This window comes from Rhea pennata, chromosome 5 (genome assembly GCF_028389875.1).
Source record: "Rhea pennata isolate bPtePen1 chromosome 5, bPtePen1.pri, whole genome shotgun sequence".
NCBI classification, from domain to species: Eukaryota; Metazoa; Chordata; class Aves; order Rheiformes; family Rheidae; genus Rhea; species Rhea pennata.
Genome location: NC_084667.1, coordinates 42723629 through 42741596, shown reverse-complemented (window position 1 = coordinate 42741596; position 17968 = coordinate 42723629). Strand labels below are relative to the sequence as shown.

General features: G+C 44.2%; 2 protein-coding genes across 5 annotated transcripts; one reads left to right on the top strand and one right to left on the bottom strand.

Annotated features, from left to right (window-relative positions):
• Positions 1-1685: 1685 nt before the first annotated feature.
• On the bottom strand, positions 1686-7078 carry SIRT3 (sirtuin 3). Of its 4 annotated transcripts, none has more exons than XM_062577948.1 (8): positions 7027-7078; positions 6246-6443; positions 5417-5649; positions 5155-5255; positions 4758-4919; positions 4077-4286; positions 3518-3626; positions 1686-2636 (listed from the first exon to the last, which is right to left on the bottom strand). In XM_062577948.1, the coding sequence occupies exons 2-7, from the start codon at positions 6290-6292 to the stop codon at positions 3537-3539; spliced, it is 843 nt and encodes a 280-aa protein (XP_062433932.1). In that variant the 5' UTR covers positions 6293-6443; positions 7027-7078; the 3' UTR covers positions 1686-2636; positions 3518-3536. The 4 variants fall into 4 exon arrangements, with proteins under 4 accessions (XP_062433932.1, XP_062433933.1, XP_062433934.1 ...); XM_062577949.1 differs by having other exon boundaries at positions 6246-6446; positions 7027-7070; XM_062577950.1 differs by lacking the exon at positions 3518-3626.
• A 348-nt stretch (positions 7079-7426) lies between these two features.
• On the top strand, positions 7427-16696 carry PSMD13 (proteasome 26S subunit, non-ATPase 13). The gene is made up of 13 exons (XM_062577946.1): positions 7427-7584; positions 8094-8172; positions 8803-8837; positions 8920-8975; positions 9352-9395; positions 9660-9746; positions 10567-10738; positions 11182-11261; positions 11347-11472; positions 12193-12255; positions 13218-13298; positions 14938-15054; positions 15787-16696. Exons 1-13 carry the CDS (start codon positions 7490-7492, stop codon positions 15880-15882), a joined length of 1131 nt encoding a protein of 376 aa, XP_062433930.1. The 5' UTR covers positions 7427-7489; the 3' UTR covers positions 15883-16696.
• The last annotated feature ends 1272 nt before the right edge of the window (positions 16697-17968 follow it).

Below are 17968 nucleotides of genomic sequence, written 5' to 3'. Positions count from 1 at the left end.
CCATAGCAGATGTCCAGAAAATCTGGGTTGGGTGAGGCTGCAGTTGGGCAGCTGGGGACAGCAGGGAGATCTGAGAGTTTGTAGTTGTTCCTCTCCATATACATATATTATATATGTATTTATGAATCTGTGCTTATTTTCTAAAGGTCATCTCAGCAAGGAGAAAAACTGAAGGTACACTTCCTAAATGGAAGATGTACAATCAAATCTTTAGTGATTTAAGAACTTTTTTAGCAGTTGTGATTAAAGTTCCAAGGTCTCTCAGGGGTGTATACAATATTTATGTAAAACTGACCCAGTAAGCTTCACAGAGGCTTCTGTCATGAGACTAACTGGAGTACATCACAGTTAGAGTTTTTAGGCCAAATCTGCATCTGTCTTGCTTTTTTTTCCCCCCTTTATTGTTGTTCTTCATAGCAACTAGCAAAAAAAAAAAAAAAAAAAAAAAAAAAAAAAAAAAAAAAGAGAGAGAGAGAAGGAAAAGAGAACCCCCCCCCAAACAACCCTTTGGTGTGAAAATGCAGACCTCTTAGCTCTTTCCAGCAGTTACAGCTCAAACTTTCTATGCAAAAGTGTATCGGGGGGAGTATTAACACAATGCTTAAAATACAAAGAATTTGAATACAAGAGTATCATTAATGCTTACAGCCCTAACCTGCAATACATAAGCCTTGATGTGAAACAGGCTGGTGCAGGGGCTGAATGAGGCACAAGCACAATTTTGGGGTACACACAGGATATAGTTCAGAAACAACATGTATTGTGTAGCAGTGAAAATTGTAGCAATGTACCACTAGATCTAGGAGTGTGCTGCAAAATGAGAATAACCTTGCTGCTTCTACTCAGGCTGCACATTCAAATGCATTTGATGGGTTGGTATCAGCTGAGAAGGAACATGCAGCCATGACTTGTGCATTTGGGTAAACAAGTCTGCTCGTCTTGAGTTTGCTCAAACCTTTCTTTGAGGAAGTAGCTAGGAAACCAAGCACAAAAATCTCTGTTACTGTAACAGTAGCAGTAGATGTGCCAGACTTCTAGCAGCTGGCAATCTGGATGCCTTCTGCTGAGTTGCAAGAGCTTGTCTGATTTGTAGTTGTTGAACAGTAGTCTAACATTTCTAACTGTATGAACAGAATGCAGTAAGATAGCTTTTTGAGGCCCTAGGTTTGCCCTCGGAAGAGCTTTTGGGCGTAGAAGTTAGTAAGAGGTATGTTGTGCTATTAAAGCTTTGCAGTTAAAAAACTTTTATTCCCTTTGCTTGGGGTTTGTGCATTTTGGATGTTAACCCTAACATGGTGGTACAGAATGTTTTGTTTAGAACTGCTACTAATCTGGGATCACATCAGGAACAATCCCTGTGGAAAAACAGATGGGTTACCCAGGATCAGCTGGGTGCAACTTCAAACCCCACAGACAAATGTGGGTGCCATAGCAATGAAATTAATACCCTATTATAGGGAAGAGGCTCTGCTACACCTGTGATATGCAAAGTATAATGCCTAGAGCACATTTGGGAAAGAGCAGGAAGTAACTTTGGTACTCTGATACTGCCTCTCCCTCGGATAGCATTTAAGGTGGGGGTGAAAACAAGAAAAGCAGGTGAGAAGAACAGGGGTGATGGGGTGAGAATGTGCTCAAACACTAGATGTGTGGAGTTCATAGAAACAAGCTTAGCTGACACTGGCAAAAGAAGTAGCACTCTTTATTATTAAACAATTAACTCTACACTGATTCAAAAGTGTTCCAGACAGAACTGCCAGCAGCTGGAGCTGACCTTGCTCAGCTGGAAAGGGGTGGGAGGGAATGGGACAGGCACATTGATAGCATTTGTCTCCTGATTAACAGAGATTTCATCTAAAGAATAAACACTACATGTCTGCAGCAACAGAAGGATCTTGATTATTGAAAAAATCAGTCTGGGGAAGAGCTGTGAAAGGAGTTGGCAGATGCTCAGTCCAGTGGATGCAGGTGAGAACTCTGGACTTTGGAAGTGATTTTGGCTGCTTATCTTCTGGCATACCCTAAGCCCTGACCTTTGTAGCTTTATCAACACCTGGATTTTGAAAATTGGCCCCCCTGAGGGTCTTTGAGGCTAGAGGGCTCAGAAAGAAGGAGATCCAAACTGCAAGCTGCATATGTAGATCTCATCCAACATGTTTGTGTGAGTTTTGGGAGACAATCAGTGAGCTCCTGGCCATGCTTAACGGTGAACATCTCACGGTTGAACAACAGCCTCTTCAAATGGTGCACCAACTGGGCAGCAAAGCCAGAGCTGCTGAAGAGAGAAGCCTCTCCTGAGGAATGCTATGATGAGGTGAGGATAGGACGGAACAGTGTGCCATGACCATATAAACTGTTCCAAAATATTAGAACCAGTTTGCAGCTTGGTATTTAGTCTCCATTTTCTTCATGGGTGAAGGCCTTTATGCTCCCCTTCCAGGATGGCTGGATTCAGCCACAAGCATCCCCTCTTCCCCAGATGCCAAGTCTATGTACATTTGCTGCTGCAGAGCCTCTTGACAGCTCCCTGCTGGGATTTCTCTGCCTGTGCTGGGCATGACAACATCTCTTTTTCAAGGTGAACATCGTCTTCCAGCAGCAGGAAGCCAGCTGTCCTATTTTTCTTTCGCATCCAGCTAAAAATAGAAAGAACAGTGTTTGTGGGTGTATTTCAAAGCTTCCAGCCCCTCTTAGCTCAATCAGTGATGCCTGCTAGCACTGAAAACCCCAGAGCAGGAGGAGATTATATTTCATGCCTTACCACATTTGCATTAGCTTTATCAATCAGTGATTTACAGCAGCATGGCTGTTAAATCAAGCATAGGTTGTACTCATAAACTCAGAATGGCTTCTTCCTACAGAGCACAGCCCTACTGTAGACAATGGAGGTGTGCCTATTTACACAAGCAGGAGCGTTGGTCCAGCCCAGAAGTTACAAATTCTACTTGACAAACAAGTTTAAAAAGTCTGTTGTCAAATGTGGAAAAATCTTCCCAGTGGGTCTAAAATGCAGTAATAGTAATACTTCAATATTAAACTCAAAGTAATCAAGAATTCTCTTATCTATAATTTCTCCCTTCTGAAGTTCAGCTTTCAAAGGATCACACATGTCAAAAGAACATACCAGGGAAAAAAGTGATTGAGGAGAATATAATTAATACTACTACCTATTTCTCATAAAGGACTAGAAATGGAACCAAAGCAAATAAGCAAATTTACAAAAAGAGCAAAACTCCACTAAGGTGGTGCTTGAGTCCCTGGTTTATTTCAGTAATTACAGATTTATTCATATTAATGCCTTTGGTGGCATTAATAGCACCTTGGGCTCAGACTCTAATTAGCATAAAATCCAATGCATGAATGGCAGTTTCACCACCTGAGAACATGCCCCAAACGCATGTTTATGTGTTTATATCAGTGTTTATCATTATATACCTGTGACAGAAGCATTGCCTGAAGAAAACGTACATTTTTTTTGTGTTGATTAAGTGCAAAGGCAAGTCCTCTGCTGACTTACAAGGCTGTGTGGACTAATTTTATATACGTGCCATAGGGGTTTTCCTAGTCTTGTCACTTCCAGCTCCAGGAGAACTTTCTAAATCTGTAGGGCTTTTTCGGGGTGTTCCCTTTGGGAAGGAATAAAAATCCAGATGAAATCAACAGAAAACTTTCCAATAATTGAGCAGGTCACTGCATGAAGCCCTAAAGCTCCCTCATTCAACCCAAACTGCGGCCTTTTCCTTATGCTCCCTATTTCTGCATCTGAGGTTGGCAAATCTCTGTTCTCCCCTTCTGCACCATGGAAATATTTAGCAACGTAGCAGTCCCTCCTCTGTGGTACTGACTGTGACTGTCTTCATTGTGAAATGCTCCTAAGGGTTTTTCTTATTTCTTTTTTAACAACAGCCTTTTGCACCCATCTACAGTCCCTCCCTCTAAATGCAGACTGCTAGCGTGGCAATGGCTGTGGTGCAAGTCTCTTATCTCAGCAAGCACCACCTGCTCCCTGCTGGGATAACTCTTCAGCACAAGGAATGAAGAGGCTGAGGGACACAGGGTTCTGAGCCTCTTCCCACCTTTTCTTTTTCCTTCTGAATTAGTGTTTGCATTTCTTCATTCCAGTCCAGTAGCTCCACCAGCTTCTTGACCCCACTGACCACATCCCCCAGCTGGGCTACATCATTGTAATGTTGCTGCCAGGCGAATGGTCCTACGAGATCCCGGTTGATCAGGACTCGGGGAACGGAACTGCGAACAGCACCTGCCAGGCTGGCAAAGGGCTCCACCTAAAGGAAGGCAACCCAAAGGGGCAGAGAGAGACAGTCACCCTACTGAGGGGCACTGGCGGGGCACAAATCCACTGCCTGCCAAGCTTTGTGGACTTGCAACCTGCATGTAAGACTTTAACGCTTCTCCTACCACGGGCTCAGCTATACCAGCTTTGAATAGATTATGTAGGACAATTCAGCTCCAAGTCACTCCATTTATCCAATGGCCTTTCTTCAGGTAGCCACGAACCTCATCTCCCCCTCTCCAGGTGCCCATCTTTACCAGCAATACACAAGTTTTCAGAAGGCCACATCTCTCAGAGTGCCTGTACCCTACTTCTTACCCTGCCACCTCTAATTTAATCTCCTCACTACCCCAATTTCTCGCTTTCTCTTCTATACCCACCCCTCTACTCCACATTCCCTCAGGTTCAGTTCCCATGTGCCTTTTTTTCTCCTTGTGAGCCAGAGTCTCCCTTAGCTCCAGACCTCCAGGGATGTTCCAATGACGAAAAGCAGGTCTGCCATGGGGAAGTCGGTCATGTGCAGGAAGAAGCGGTGTGGGAGCTCCTCGCCAAAGAACACAATGTCAGGCTTGATGATTCCAGTGCAGACAGGACAGTGAGGGACCTTGTCTGCCATGACATCCCCCTGAAGCAAGAGCACCCAACACCACTTGTTAGGGGGCAGCATGAGCACATAGCTGCACACACAGGGTCAGAACTACATCACATCCTCACAGCAACACCCAGCCTCTCTGTTTCCCTGCCTCAAGTCTGATTTCCTCCAGTGAGACTTCTTGGCCCTGAACACAAAGTAGCAGGCCTGCAACAGCTTGTCTTCCTTACACTAGTTTATGAGTCAACACCTGGTTGCAACCACTCACCCTGAAGTCCTCTCCTGGGAATGTCCTTCGACAGATGGTACAAGTGGCAGTGGCAAAGGTGCCATGGGCTTCTACCAGTCTATCAGGAGGGATCCCAGCAACTGGAAAAGAGACATAGTAGATGGATCGACTCAACACAAGGGGAATGAACCAGAAACTCCATGTTCACTGGGCATTTCCCCAGTCCTTCCTCCTGTTCTGCTTCTTACCCTCATCCCTTCCTTGCACTCTGTTGCTGAGTGCCATGGAAGAAGAAACTCACCTCTCTCCAGCCCATCAATATTCTGAGTATAGAGACGCAGGAGAAGTCCTTTGTCATGCAGGAGCCTCAAGAAATAGTGGGCATAGTTGGGCCTGTAATTGCCAGGGTAGAGCTCCTTGGCCAAAGTGAAGAAGGGCTTAGGGTTGAGAAAGAAATAGTTCAGTTCAAAGATGGCTTCTGGGTAAGGGATGTTGTACTGCTCAAGGTTACTGTAAAGGCCACTCCCCGGGGACCTGCAGAGAGAGACAAGGGCTGGTCGTCAGGATGTAGGAAGATATGCCGCCCATCACAGGCTGACTAAGATGGCAGAGCAGATGGCTAGATTTTTGGGTTCCCTCTTGCTGCTTTGTGCCATTCATTCAGAGCAAAACTGCCCTAGGAAGGCCGCTGAAATTCATACCTCCACACAGCACGAGAGCTTCACACCTGTGCTTCAGAGCCACCCCACCTGCACCATCTTCTCCTGGGTGCAGAGGTGCGTTTGGAGTCTGATGAGCGTGGGAAGGACTATGCTGGTACGTTTTGTGGTGTGTGCTCTCTTCTAGCTGAAGTGCTTATAACCCATGCCAAGGGCACATTGGCTCTTCTCTAGCAGCTTAAGTGTGGCATTGGGTGCAGCCACAGAATCGAGCAGCAAGCATGATTCAATTGCCCTGAAGATCTGGACCAATTAACAGCCTACAGCCCAGACTGCTGAACCTAATTCCAGCCTGGCACGAACTAATAGAAGGGCTAGGGGGAAAGAGTAGCAGGCACCAGCATTACCAAGGCTCAAGGTCCTAGTACTCCCAGCACTGAAAAGGGATAAAAGAAATGTTGGATGCATTACCTAAAATCTGGAATACCGCTGGGGGTGCTAATCCCAGCACCAGCCATCACTACTACTCGATGACACTCCTTCTTCCGAATTAGTTCTGCCACATTCTGCAGGGTGAGCTTCTGCTTCCCACCATCATCTCCCCATCTGCCCACTCCCAAGATGGCTCTGACAGCAGCAGATACAGAGAAGGGCCTGATCCCTTGGATCCTGCTTGGAACAGAGAGAAAGCACAGCAGGTAGCACAGACACAGACTTCAGCTGAAAGAGCTGCTCTGGGGGACAAAACCACCCCAAAGATTTTGCAGAGAGATCTTCAGTCCACAGGACTGTGTGCTAGTACTTAGCTGCTGAGGAGGGAGCTTTGCCAGTATGGTCTAAGCCATATTCCTGGAACATGGCACTTTCTCATGAAGATCTTAACAAACCAATGTCAAACCTCAAACTGTACCTCAGTGATGGGGGAGGGGGGCAGGAGAGAGGACTAGTGCAACAGCAGTTCAGGGACTCACAAGTCTCACAGCCTATTCACAACGCTCCTGGGGTAAGGGAGATTCTTTTTTTTCCTGTGCCCTGGTTCACAAGAAGCCTCTGCCGGGGTGCTGCTGCCCCTCTGGGACACCGCGAGGCACAAGCTCTCCCAGCCAGCCAGCACTGGCCAGCGCGGGGCACGGAGAGGGGCAGGCGCGGGCAGCCCCGGGCCTGGCTGCGACCGCGCTGCGGCCGCAGGCTGCACGGACGCGACCGGGCTCCCCGCCGGCTCGCCGCTGCCCGCAGAGGCCCGCGGGCCTACCTGCGTGCGCCGGGGCCGGCCGCCCCGCAGCCGGCGGGCGGCGGCCGCGGCGGCCCCGCGCCGCGCTCCCAGGGGCTCCTCCACGCTGTCAGGAAGCGCAGGGCCGCGCCGGGCAGCGGCCGCGCCGGGCAGCGGCGCAGCGCCGCTCCCAGCCCCGCCGCCGCCGCGGCGCCTGGCGGCCGCCGCTCCATGCCCGCCGCCGGCGCTCACGTAGCGCCGCGAGGAGGCGCGCACGCGGCCTGCTCGCGGGAGCCTCCCCCGCCCGCCGCGGAGCGCGGCTCGGGGCCCTGCGGCGCCCCCCGGCTGCGCGGCCCGCCGTTGCCATGGCGGCGCGGGGCCTCACGGTACCCACAGCGCTCCGCGCGCGGCGGCGGAAGTGAGTGTGCATTTCCGGCGGGCGCGCGCGGGGGCGGCCGGGCCGGTGTTGCTGCCTCACCGCCTGTGTCGGGCCGCCGCCGCCGCCATGAAGGACGTGCCGGGTTTTCTGCAGCAGAGCCAGAGCTCGGGGCCGGGCCAGGCGGCCGTGTGGCACCGCCTGGAGGAGCTCTACAATAAGAAGTGAGTGAGTGTGAGTGTGAGAGAGAGGTTGTGTGTGTGTTTGTGCTTGGGGGGGGGGGAGCGGTGTCCGGTGCGGCGGGGCTGCCGCCATGGCAACCCTCGCTCGGAGCCGCTGGGGGTGCGTCCCGCCTGCTCGCTGCCTCCTCCCATCCCGGGTGCCCCGGGCCTCCCCCTGCGCAAACGAGGCCTCTGCCGTGCCGCAGAGCCCTCGCCGGGGAGGGCGGGGGAAGGTGCTTTGTGCTGCTCAGCAGCCCTTTAAGCAGTGCTTCCCTCCTCGTGGGGGTCCTTGTATGCGCTTTGGGGGGCGGGGGGGCCTTCCGCTGCTGCTCCCCGTAAGAATTGTCGGTCATTAGTCACAGGAGTTGTGGAGAGACAAGCAGGTTTAAAAGCTGGAAAATTTTCCGTGTGAAATGTAGAAGACAGCATGAATGGAAGAGCTGGTGTGAAGTGTGAAAGTGTTGAATGACTTTTTTTTTTTTTTTTTTTTTTTTTTTTTTTTTTTTTTTGAGACTCTGGCACCAGTTGACTTTGCAAGTTTTGGACTTTGTTCAGGATCCTTGCTTTGCCCAAGGAGATGGACTCATCAAGGTGAAGTACTTGTTTAGTCCTAAATGATTTGCTTCCTGCTTCTGTCTCCCCTCTCTATAGCAGAGTTGAGCGATGGTATTTTTGTAGTGATGGAAAATGAATGGTCTTTGACTTGTTTCTGGTGAATTATTGAACTAGATGAATACAACTTTCTGTTTGCATATTACAAGCAGTCATGTACTTTTACTCTGCTTTGTGTTTTAGATTCAAATTCAGTTCCCCTAAATACTTCTGGTAACAAACCTTGAGTTTCTAGATAGTTGCTTTTTTAGAAGGAGTGCAAAAGGAAATTTAAAGGTGAAGGCTTGAACTAATTGCACAGTCATAATTGAAGACATGTACTGGGACAGCCTGTAGCTAGAAGGCATTATATTGTATTACTTAATAGCTTGTGCATTTCTGGAATCACTTTGTATGATTGGGAGAATATTGTGTAGACTAAATTCTGTAAAATGAGCTTTTTTTTTTTTTAAAGAGCATTTGGCTCCTGGATTCAGTACGCTACAGACTTTTCCTGTGTCAGATGCCCACTACTTTATTCAAAGAATGAATTGGAATACAAAGAAGAATGAATGTTGTAGCTAAAACAGTATCCTCTTGTGTTGAATATATGTATGTTTTTGCTTACAGCTTTATGAGAACTTCATCAGTGAGTTTGAACACAGGTGAGTCTATTTACCTAGAAATTTTTAGGTAACCTACTATTGCCTGAGACTGTTGTGACAATGAGGGTTTTTTTTCTTGTAGGGTGAACCCTTTATCCTTGGTAGAGATCATTCTTCATGTAGTTAGACAAATGACAGGTAAGTGACATTACCTGTGGCTAATAAACTTCTGAGGAACTAATGACTGTGAAACGTTAGCTAGTTAATAGTAACAGCTAAGTCTTCACTGCTAAACTGAAGCTATCGGCATTCTGGTGTACTGAAAAGAGAAAGCACTAGTTCAAAGAACTTGAATAATTACTGCTGCAGAAAACGCTTTCCTAGAGAAATGACTGATGAGCAAAAAGCCTGGTCTGCAGTTAGTACTGATAGTGCCTTGTGAAGGTTGAGTGTATGCTGTAGAAAAAAAATGTATTGCTGCAGTCTTCATGGAACCAACTAGGGGATTTATTTCTAGGGTGAGATGTAATTCTATTGGAATTCCTAATAGACTTTCTCTTTTGCTCTACTTTAGATCCTAATGTGGCCCTTACTTTTCTGGAAAAGACTCGGGAAAAGGTATTTATGAAATTGCTCTTTCTGGTAGTCCCTGTACAGGGTTTGTTTTGTGCATGAGTGTGTGTGGTTCAGCTGAAGAAGCAAGTATGTGTATATTGAGATCTGTGCTGGAAAATGCTCCTTTCCTCAGTGAACAATCCCTGAATTTAATGCAAGAATGTGTTAATAAGCAAAATGTAACTAAACTAATATAATTCAGGCTTCAAAAGCCAGTTTGGCTGGAATAATGAGAGAGTCTGAATATGTATTTTTGTATAACTGCAGGTAAAAAGCAGTGATGAAGCTGTCATTTTGTGTAAAACAGCCATTGGAGCGCTCAAGCTGAATATTGGAGACCTGCAGGTCACAAAGGTAAGATGATCATTTGAGTTGCACAAACATTCAGACAGTTTGGAACACTGACTTACTTCAGCAGTTACTTTAAGCGTGGACATTCCTGTATCTATGCTTTGATTCTGAGAGAGAAGAAGAATGAATATGTAGGTCCTGGGATTTCCAGGAAGACTTGCTGTTCCACTTTACATTTTGTAAACTATAAAAATATGCATATACTACTTATGGCCATATGTTCTTAGCTTCAATAAAACTCTAATGTGTGTAGCTCTTGTGGTACAGTTGCTCATTGGTGGCCTACAGAGAAGCTGCAGCTCAGAAGGAAAAAAGTCAAACAAACTCCAGAACCTTGATACCCCTTATTCTTCTAGTTTAGAGGGCGCGTTGAATTCAACAGCATACATGCTGCTTGTTGATGAGCTACTATTAACGACTCTATTTAGTGTCTGGTTTCTGATGCTGAACGTGCTGTTGCTTCTTTGTCTCTTATAGAGATTTTTAGAACCCTCTCTCAAAGCTAAAATGAGGGCTTTTCTTCTTCCATGCAGTTCAGCTTTACTGCTTTTAGTACAAGTATGAAGTTTGAAGGGTCACAATGTAGTCAGTTTTTCTTTCTTCAGTCAAACAACTTTGTAAAGGGAGAATGCCATTGCTTTATTTTTAATCTCATGATAGTAGCTTTGGCCATGGTTCCATCTGCTTCACCAATGAATGGATGTGACTTCTGAACCAAGTAAGAATGTTTTCACGCTTCGTGTGGTGAATTGGAAGGCTGGAAGGCATGGATGTGTATTAAGTGTGCTTTTAGTCATAACAAACTAGTTTTTCTCTCATCTAGGAGACCATTGAGGAGGTCGAGGAGATGCTGAATAATCTCGCTGGGGTGACTTCAGTTCACAGCCGTTTCTATGATCTCTCCAGCAAGTACTACCAGACGATTGGGAACCATGCTTCTTACTATAAGGATGCTCTGCGGTTTCTGGGATGCATTGATGTTAAGGATCTGCCAGGTAACTCTTTCTTTGTGGCTGAACATAGGAAGTCCCAGTTTTCATTCTTCATTTAATCACTTTAGTCCAAACAAATGCACAGACAGAGAATAAATTTTCTTGATGTTGTTTTGAGTCTGTCTTAGTTGGACCAGGATCTAGCTGCAAAGAGGGAAACCTACAAGAAACGAAGGAGCAGGATTCTGTTCCTTAGCTGCATGGAGATGATGGGAGGGAGAGTGTCCTAACCAGAAAGGACAGTTTTTATTCTAGTTCCTAGAATCTTCTGTGTAGTTTCAGAAGTAGCCTTTTTGTGCTACTATTATGCTTCCTGTGGGCTTCTGAATTTCAGGCTGAGTTGGGGATGACTTTATACAGGCACAGAGAGGAGGGCGAGGAAAGAGCTGATGGGACTTAGGCTGCTGTTTTATCCAGACTTTTTTTTTCTCTCTGTCTCCCTCCAGTATCAGAGCAGCAGGAGAGAGCCTTTACCCTGGGACTGGCTGGGCTTTTGGGAGAAGGTGTTTATAACTTTGGGGAGCTGGTAAGTTGATTCTGGTTTGCTTCAGCTGCTGCGCAATAGGAATTGATTTTAGCCTATTAACACGTGTCCTGCCTGGGTTCTGCAGCTCATGCACCCTGTCCTGGAGTCCCTGAGAAACACTGATCGGCAGTGGCTGATTGATACACTTTATGCCTTCAATAGTGGTAATGTAGAGACATTTCAAGCTCTAAAGTCAGCATGGGGTCAGCAGGTGAGTGAATGACTTCCTTATATTGTTTAAACAATAATACAATGGCTAAATATTTACAGAGGCCTTTTAGGAGTTTTGTGGACCCTTAGCTTAAATTTCCTGACTTAGGTGCATTGGTATAGTTTTAACCATTGCATAGTAACGCTTCTTTCATCTTTTATTTCTAGTTTTCTTTTGATTTTCTTCTCTGTCTGAGTTGCTTGAAAGAAGTAAAAAAGAAATCTCGTGTAACCAAAGGAAAAGCAACAGAAGACATGCAGCCCTGTGCAGGAAAATCATCTCTGATTTAGTTTCCGTAATACTATAATCAAATACCATGGTATTAAATTGCTTCTGTCTAGTAGTGCTTTTTCTCTATTTTCTAGGAAATTTGAGAAAGCTATGATGTTGGATATTAGCTACACTGGCCATACCAGATATTACTGATATAGCAGTGGTTTACAGATTGACTTTTATGTCAACTTATGTAAGGCTGTAGCCTTTAATTTAAGTTGCCTACCTTGTAGAGTACTGCTTTTAATTACATGATCTTTATTGTTAATTTTATGGAATGTTGCCCAGTAGCAGGTAGAAAGTGGTGGCCTCTTCCCTCATAAATGAGGGCAGTGGACATCCCTATATTTTATTGTGGTTTATTCCTGTATACAGAATGTCATTCGTCTACAGGGGAAAAACCTGAGTAATAATGAACTTATTTTCTTCTAATTTGTCATCTCACAGCCAGATCTGGCAGCAAATGAAGCACTTCTGCTGCAGAAGATTCAACTGCTATGTCTTATGGAGGTGAGCTGCTATGCTGAGAATTGCGATGTGTTAAATGTGGGAAATGGAAAGGCAGTGCTTTTAACAACCTTTTGATGAGGCAAGACTTAAGTGGCAAATTATCCTGGATGCATTCATTCACTGTCCTTATAGGATACTCATGGATATAACTACCTAGTTGTTGACTGCAAGTTTTGCCTCTAGGTGGTGCCAAATACTGTTGGGGGGAGGGAAAAAAAAGCTTTATGCTACTGTTTGCAATTTCAAGGGTATGCTCCTTCAAGCAGGATAGGGATGTGGGGAAGAAGGGAGCAAGAGTTGTTTCTGAAGAGAGTATTTGAAATGATAGCTCTTCAATATGTTCTATTATTATAAAGATTCCTTTAGTAAAGAATAAAAAGTTAAAATCTTGGTCTCTTAAGACAGAAAATCTTTCCCCTGTGAGTAACCCTAAATATTTAAAACAATTTTTCCTGTCGCTTGAAGGCTTTGATTTATTGTTATCAAAAAATACTGAGATATAAAAGCCTCCACAACTCTAGATCTGTTTTTTGAAAATGAAAATGTTGATAAGCTGAATTATCTGAAGTATAATGCATGTTTTTATTTTTATATGTACATGTAAATATATATTCACCGCAGTTCTAGTATTTTATTTTGAACTGAACTTATTAACTGTAATGTGTTGTGCCAGGGATTGGATATGCACTGAGACATTTTCGCACAAATTGGTCTGCTTTATTTGGAAATTAATTTGATGCTTAGGGAGTCTGCTGTTTAGAGCAGTAAAGGTTGGAGGGGACTACTTTCTCCTAATGTGGGTGAGGGCATATTTATTGAAGTGTTGTGATATAAAATGGGGAATATAGTTGCTACTGCAGGATGAGAGCTCAGCAAAGGCAGCAGCAGGGAGGCTGTGCGTGCTCCAGAAAATTTAAGACCGTGGAAATTTTTTTTTTTGCTTTTTGCTTGCTTGGTTTTAGATGACTTTCACCCGACCAGCCAATCATAGACAGCTCACTTTTGAGGAGATTGCTAAGAGTGCCAAAGTCACTGTGAATGAGGTGAGTTCTGGTTTAGTCAAACTTCATGATAAATATCTTAAGTTCTGATGCTCTAAAAGTATCTGAATAAATTTACTCCCATAGGTGAAATATAAGTGTAAATGTTTTCCACTCTTACTGCTTTTCTGAAGAATTGTTCTTTTTTGAGGAATTAACTGCCTGACCCTCCTGTTTCTTGGTAAATAATTTTGGAAAGTTCTTAAGAGTCATAGAAAAATCTTAAGTTGGAAAGGACCTGCGTAGATCATCTGTTCCAACCTTCTGTAGAAGGCAGTGCATTTGTTTAAATTGTCCAGGGCCTTGTCAGCCTTTGTCTGGAGTATTTCCAGCAAGGGGAGATTTCACTGTATCTCTGACATTTATCTGTTCTCACGGTGAAGAATTCTTTTCTTGTATCCAGATGGAATTTCCCCCAAAGCAACTTGTGCCTGTTGTCTCTTATCCTGTCACTGTGCATCCGTGTGAAGAGTGCCTGTATCTTCTCTGTAACTACCTTTTGATACTACAAGATTGATTAGGTTCCCCCAAGCCTTCCCTTTGACTAGACAGAACAAACACAACGTCTTTGACCTTTGCTCATATGTCAGGTTCTCCAGCCTCCTAATCTTGGTGGCCGTCTGCTGGACCCTCTCAAGTTTTTCAGTGTTCCTGTTGAATTGGGAGGGGCAAAACTGGATGTAGCAGTCTAGGTATGATCTGACAAGCGCTATGTGGAATAATCACATCCCTTGATCTGCTGACTCTGCTCTTGCTGATGCAGGCCAGGATGTGATTTGCTTTTGCTGCAGGGGCAGCAAACTCACTCTTGTTCAGCTGGCTGTCCCTACCCCCAGACCCTCAGCTCCTTTGTAGCAGAGGTAGACTGCAACCAGTCAGACCTCTGCTTTGGCTGCTTGTTGGGATTGTTCTGTCCCTGGTGCAGGACTCCACACTTAACCTTTATTGTACTTCATGCAAGTCTTGTAGCCTGTTGAGGTCTCTCTTTGTGGTAGTTCTTCTTTCTAAAATGTCTACCTCCCTTTCAGTTTGGTGTCGTCCATAAGCTTGGTGAGGATGCAGTCAATCCTGTTAGCCAGATGGTTAATAAAGATAACTAGGTAGCACTGAACCCTATATCAACCCCGGAAGAACTGTACTAGTGACTAGCTGCTTGTTCAACTGTGAGCTGCTAAACACTATCCTGACTGAGCTCAGCAGTTCAGCAAATTTTCCACCCATCTTATTCCAGCTGTACAGACTGTATTTTACCAGCTTGTTAGCCAGGCTGTTGTGGGAGGTCTTGTTGAACGTCTTGCTAAAATTGTTACGTGACAGTTATACCCTTTTCCTTGTCCACTGAGCAAAATGCTTCATCCTAGAAGGCAATCAGATTGTTCAAGCACAACTTACCCTTGGTAGATCCATGTTGACTTTCTCCAATCACCTTGTCCTTCCTTGGATTTCAGATATCTTAAATCTGGAGTCCTGTATATTTTGATGTCAAGGCTCAAGGCAGTATTATAACCAATAAGAGGATAGGTGTGAGATAGACTGCAGCTCTTCAGTTTTGTGTAGTAAACACTATTTCATGTGCTGGATCCACTTAAAGGTTTCATCTCTGGGGAAAGGGAGTGATTCTCAGTTCTTTTCTTGCTTTTAGGTGGAACTGCTGGTGATGAAGGCTCTCTCAGTAGGATTGGTAAAAGGCAGTATTGATGAAGTGGATAAGAGGGTGCACATGACATGGGTACAACCACGTGTGTTGGATTTACAACAGGTAATGATCAACTTGAATGCCAAGTCCCTATTATCTTGGGTTTTATTGTATTTGAAATGACCTGAAAATTGAAATAAGAGCTCTTAAGGGTCACTGCCTGTGAATTAGTCCTTCCTGAAGAAACTCAGTGATTTGGGAAGTATATCAGTTTTCCCTCCATTGTGTGTGTGTTTTTAAGCTCTTACCTTGGATGTAGACTGTGCTTTGTATTTGTAACTGTGCTTTATAGTGAGTAGTTACAAATGGGTCAGGAGATAGGACAGAATTTCAGAGATGCTTCTGCTTCCCAAACCATACAAACCACCAGGAAATATGAATGACTTTGACTTTGTTTTCCAAAGGGATATAGTTGCTTGGCAATTGCTTCAAACTTTAATGCGTGAAAACAATCTTTAGTTTCTGATTAGTAGGTGGCAGTCTTGAGAAGTTCAGGGTGATGAAGATGAAAGGCACTGAGCTCAGGTTCATCTTTATAATGTACATGTTTTAGGAGACTGTATAGGGTGTCCTTAGGTTGTAAAAACTGTTAGTCCATGGAATGCTAAGCCGCAATTGATTCCTCTTGTGCATTTCAGTTTAATTCAAAACATTGCAGTTCTGATGGTAAAAGATGCCAGGCGTCTTCTCTAGCTGTATGGAGCTTTGAGAAGCTGTTCTGGTTCTCAAGCATCTATCCTTAAAGGTGAATTTTTGTATCTTTAGTAGTTGTGTCATTGTGTGTTTGCCTTCCAGATCAAAGGGATGAAAGACCGCCTGGAGTTCTGGTGCACAGATGTGAGGAGCATGGAGATGTTGGTAGAGCACCAAGCCCATGACATCCTAACATAGAAGACCTTACGCTGCCCTGAGAGAGTAATTTTTACTGCTGCTGATGCTAGCAGCACTCAGACCACTGACTCTGTACTGAATTATATTGAAGGGGGGTGGGGGGCAGAGGAGAGAGCAGCTTTTTGATGCTTGTACGGAGGAGTAAGTGGCCTTTTGCTGTGTAACCCTTTGGTGCTTGGAGTCAAGATTTCCCTATGAGCTTACACTAGTGGCACTGACCGTGGGAGCTCCTGTCCTGTTGTCATCAAAGGAGGACAAAGGCTCCAAAGAGTGACTGATTTATCAATCTTGCTATTGAACTCTTGTGAGAGGATGTAATGCTGGTTATGTGCTACAAGAGCGGAGGCTGTTTTTGGGAGGATGTGATGCTGGTTACATGCTACGGAAGTGGAGGCTATTTGCCTGGTAAAGGTGTGGCAGAAGCTCCTCTATTAAAAAAAAAAAAAAAAGGAAGAAAAGAAAAAAGAAAGAGTTCTAGAGAGGTGCCTGACCATTGTATGTGGTATTACTTAGTAGTATTGACCTTAGGAGGGCATGACCTTTCCCTGGTAACCTCTCCTTCCCTGCCCTTGCAGCAGCCCAAAGGCAGCATTACTGAAACCATCTTTCTCCTTTTGCCCTCTTTCTCCACAACCCTTCCTCCTCATTTGCAGTAGAGGGAGTGTTTACTCCATCAAAGGGTTTTTTCCAGGATTACAGTATAGTGGATTTATTTGTTTTTATATACTTTTGGGGGTTGTTGTCTTTTATGAACACTTTATGCTAAAGTGAGGTGCAGCAATATTGCTGGAATAAACTTCTCTGCCTTCCCTTTTCTGTAGTTCTGTTCGTGCTTTCATCCTAACTCGCAGTTGAGTGTCTGATCTACTTAAAAAGTACACTTTAAGTTTCATGTTACAATTATCTATCCAAGAACAGTGCAGGTTAAAACAATCTATTAATCACCAATAGGATTAGTATGTCACTTACTTGTCCTAATACCTTAGTATGTATTTTATTGTCAATTTTTTTTTTTTTTTTTTTTCTGTGTGTGTGTGTGGGAAGCTGTTCTCATGCTTTTTCTCAAGTTGTGTAAGAATTGGTGACTGAAGATGCCTAAATCAGGCCTGAGACAACAAGTTTTTGTTCCGTTTTTGTTTCTTAACCATTGCTACTTTAAAAGCTTCTCTGTAATGTAGTGGTTTTGCTGTACTACTACTGTGATGTCTTTAGGGAGATGGAAGATAATTTTGCGTATCAACGGTTTTAAAGAAATGCAGGCCTGCCTGAACTGGGGACTACATCCAAGTGTCTATTTGGATGTATGATACTCATAAGATCATAGTAGTAGCAAATCACACTAAGTGTCTTAGAATGTAACTGGATATTTTTTAATGCTTGTACTAATATGTCCATGTACAGTTCTCAGTTTACAGTGCTAGCTAGATTACTGCTCTGATTCATGATGTTTATTATACTTTATAAGCTTTTTCTTGTTTGCTGTCTTGACTATGAGGGTTTAATGCCAGCAACAAAAAAAAGGAAAGAACATAGCTGCTGCTAGAATGCCTTTTCCCCGTTCAGTTTGTTGTTTTTAATGTTGTACTTTGCCTTTAGTTCAGCTATTGTTTGAGTACTTGTTTGAACCATGTTATGATGCTTTCTTGTGCTAGTGTGGGGCAATTTGAGATTTCCCCTAGTTCATGCGTCATCTTGTCTTCCAAATCTCATTCCTAATGTCACTTCTACTGACTGTAGAAGAGCATGCTGAGAAGAAACCCAACCATTCTGGTCAGGAAAATGTTTTATTGATTTAAGTAAAACAAGGGGGCTTTCACAAAAAGGATCTTTTTAGTAGTATCATATCACTATGCCTTAGGAGTAAAGGAAAGGCTAACAGTGAAGCAAAGCTAACACATCATAGGGCTGTTACTGCTGTAAAACTGAAGCATTACTACTGAAATAGTATTAAAGTCTTTCCCTAAGAGTATTTTGACAGCTATATTGTACTGTAGGGAGTACTAGCTTGTGTATAAATTTTTGAGCAGTTCATTGAAGTGAACATGAAGATCTGGAGACTAAGTGAATTATGACAGTCATTTTGGAG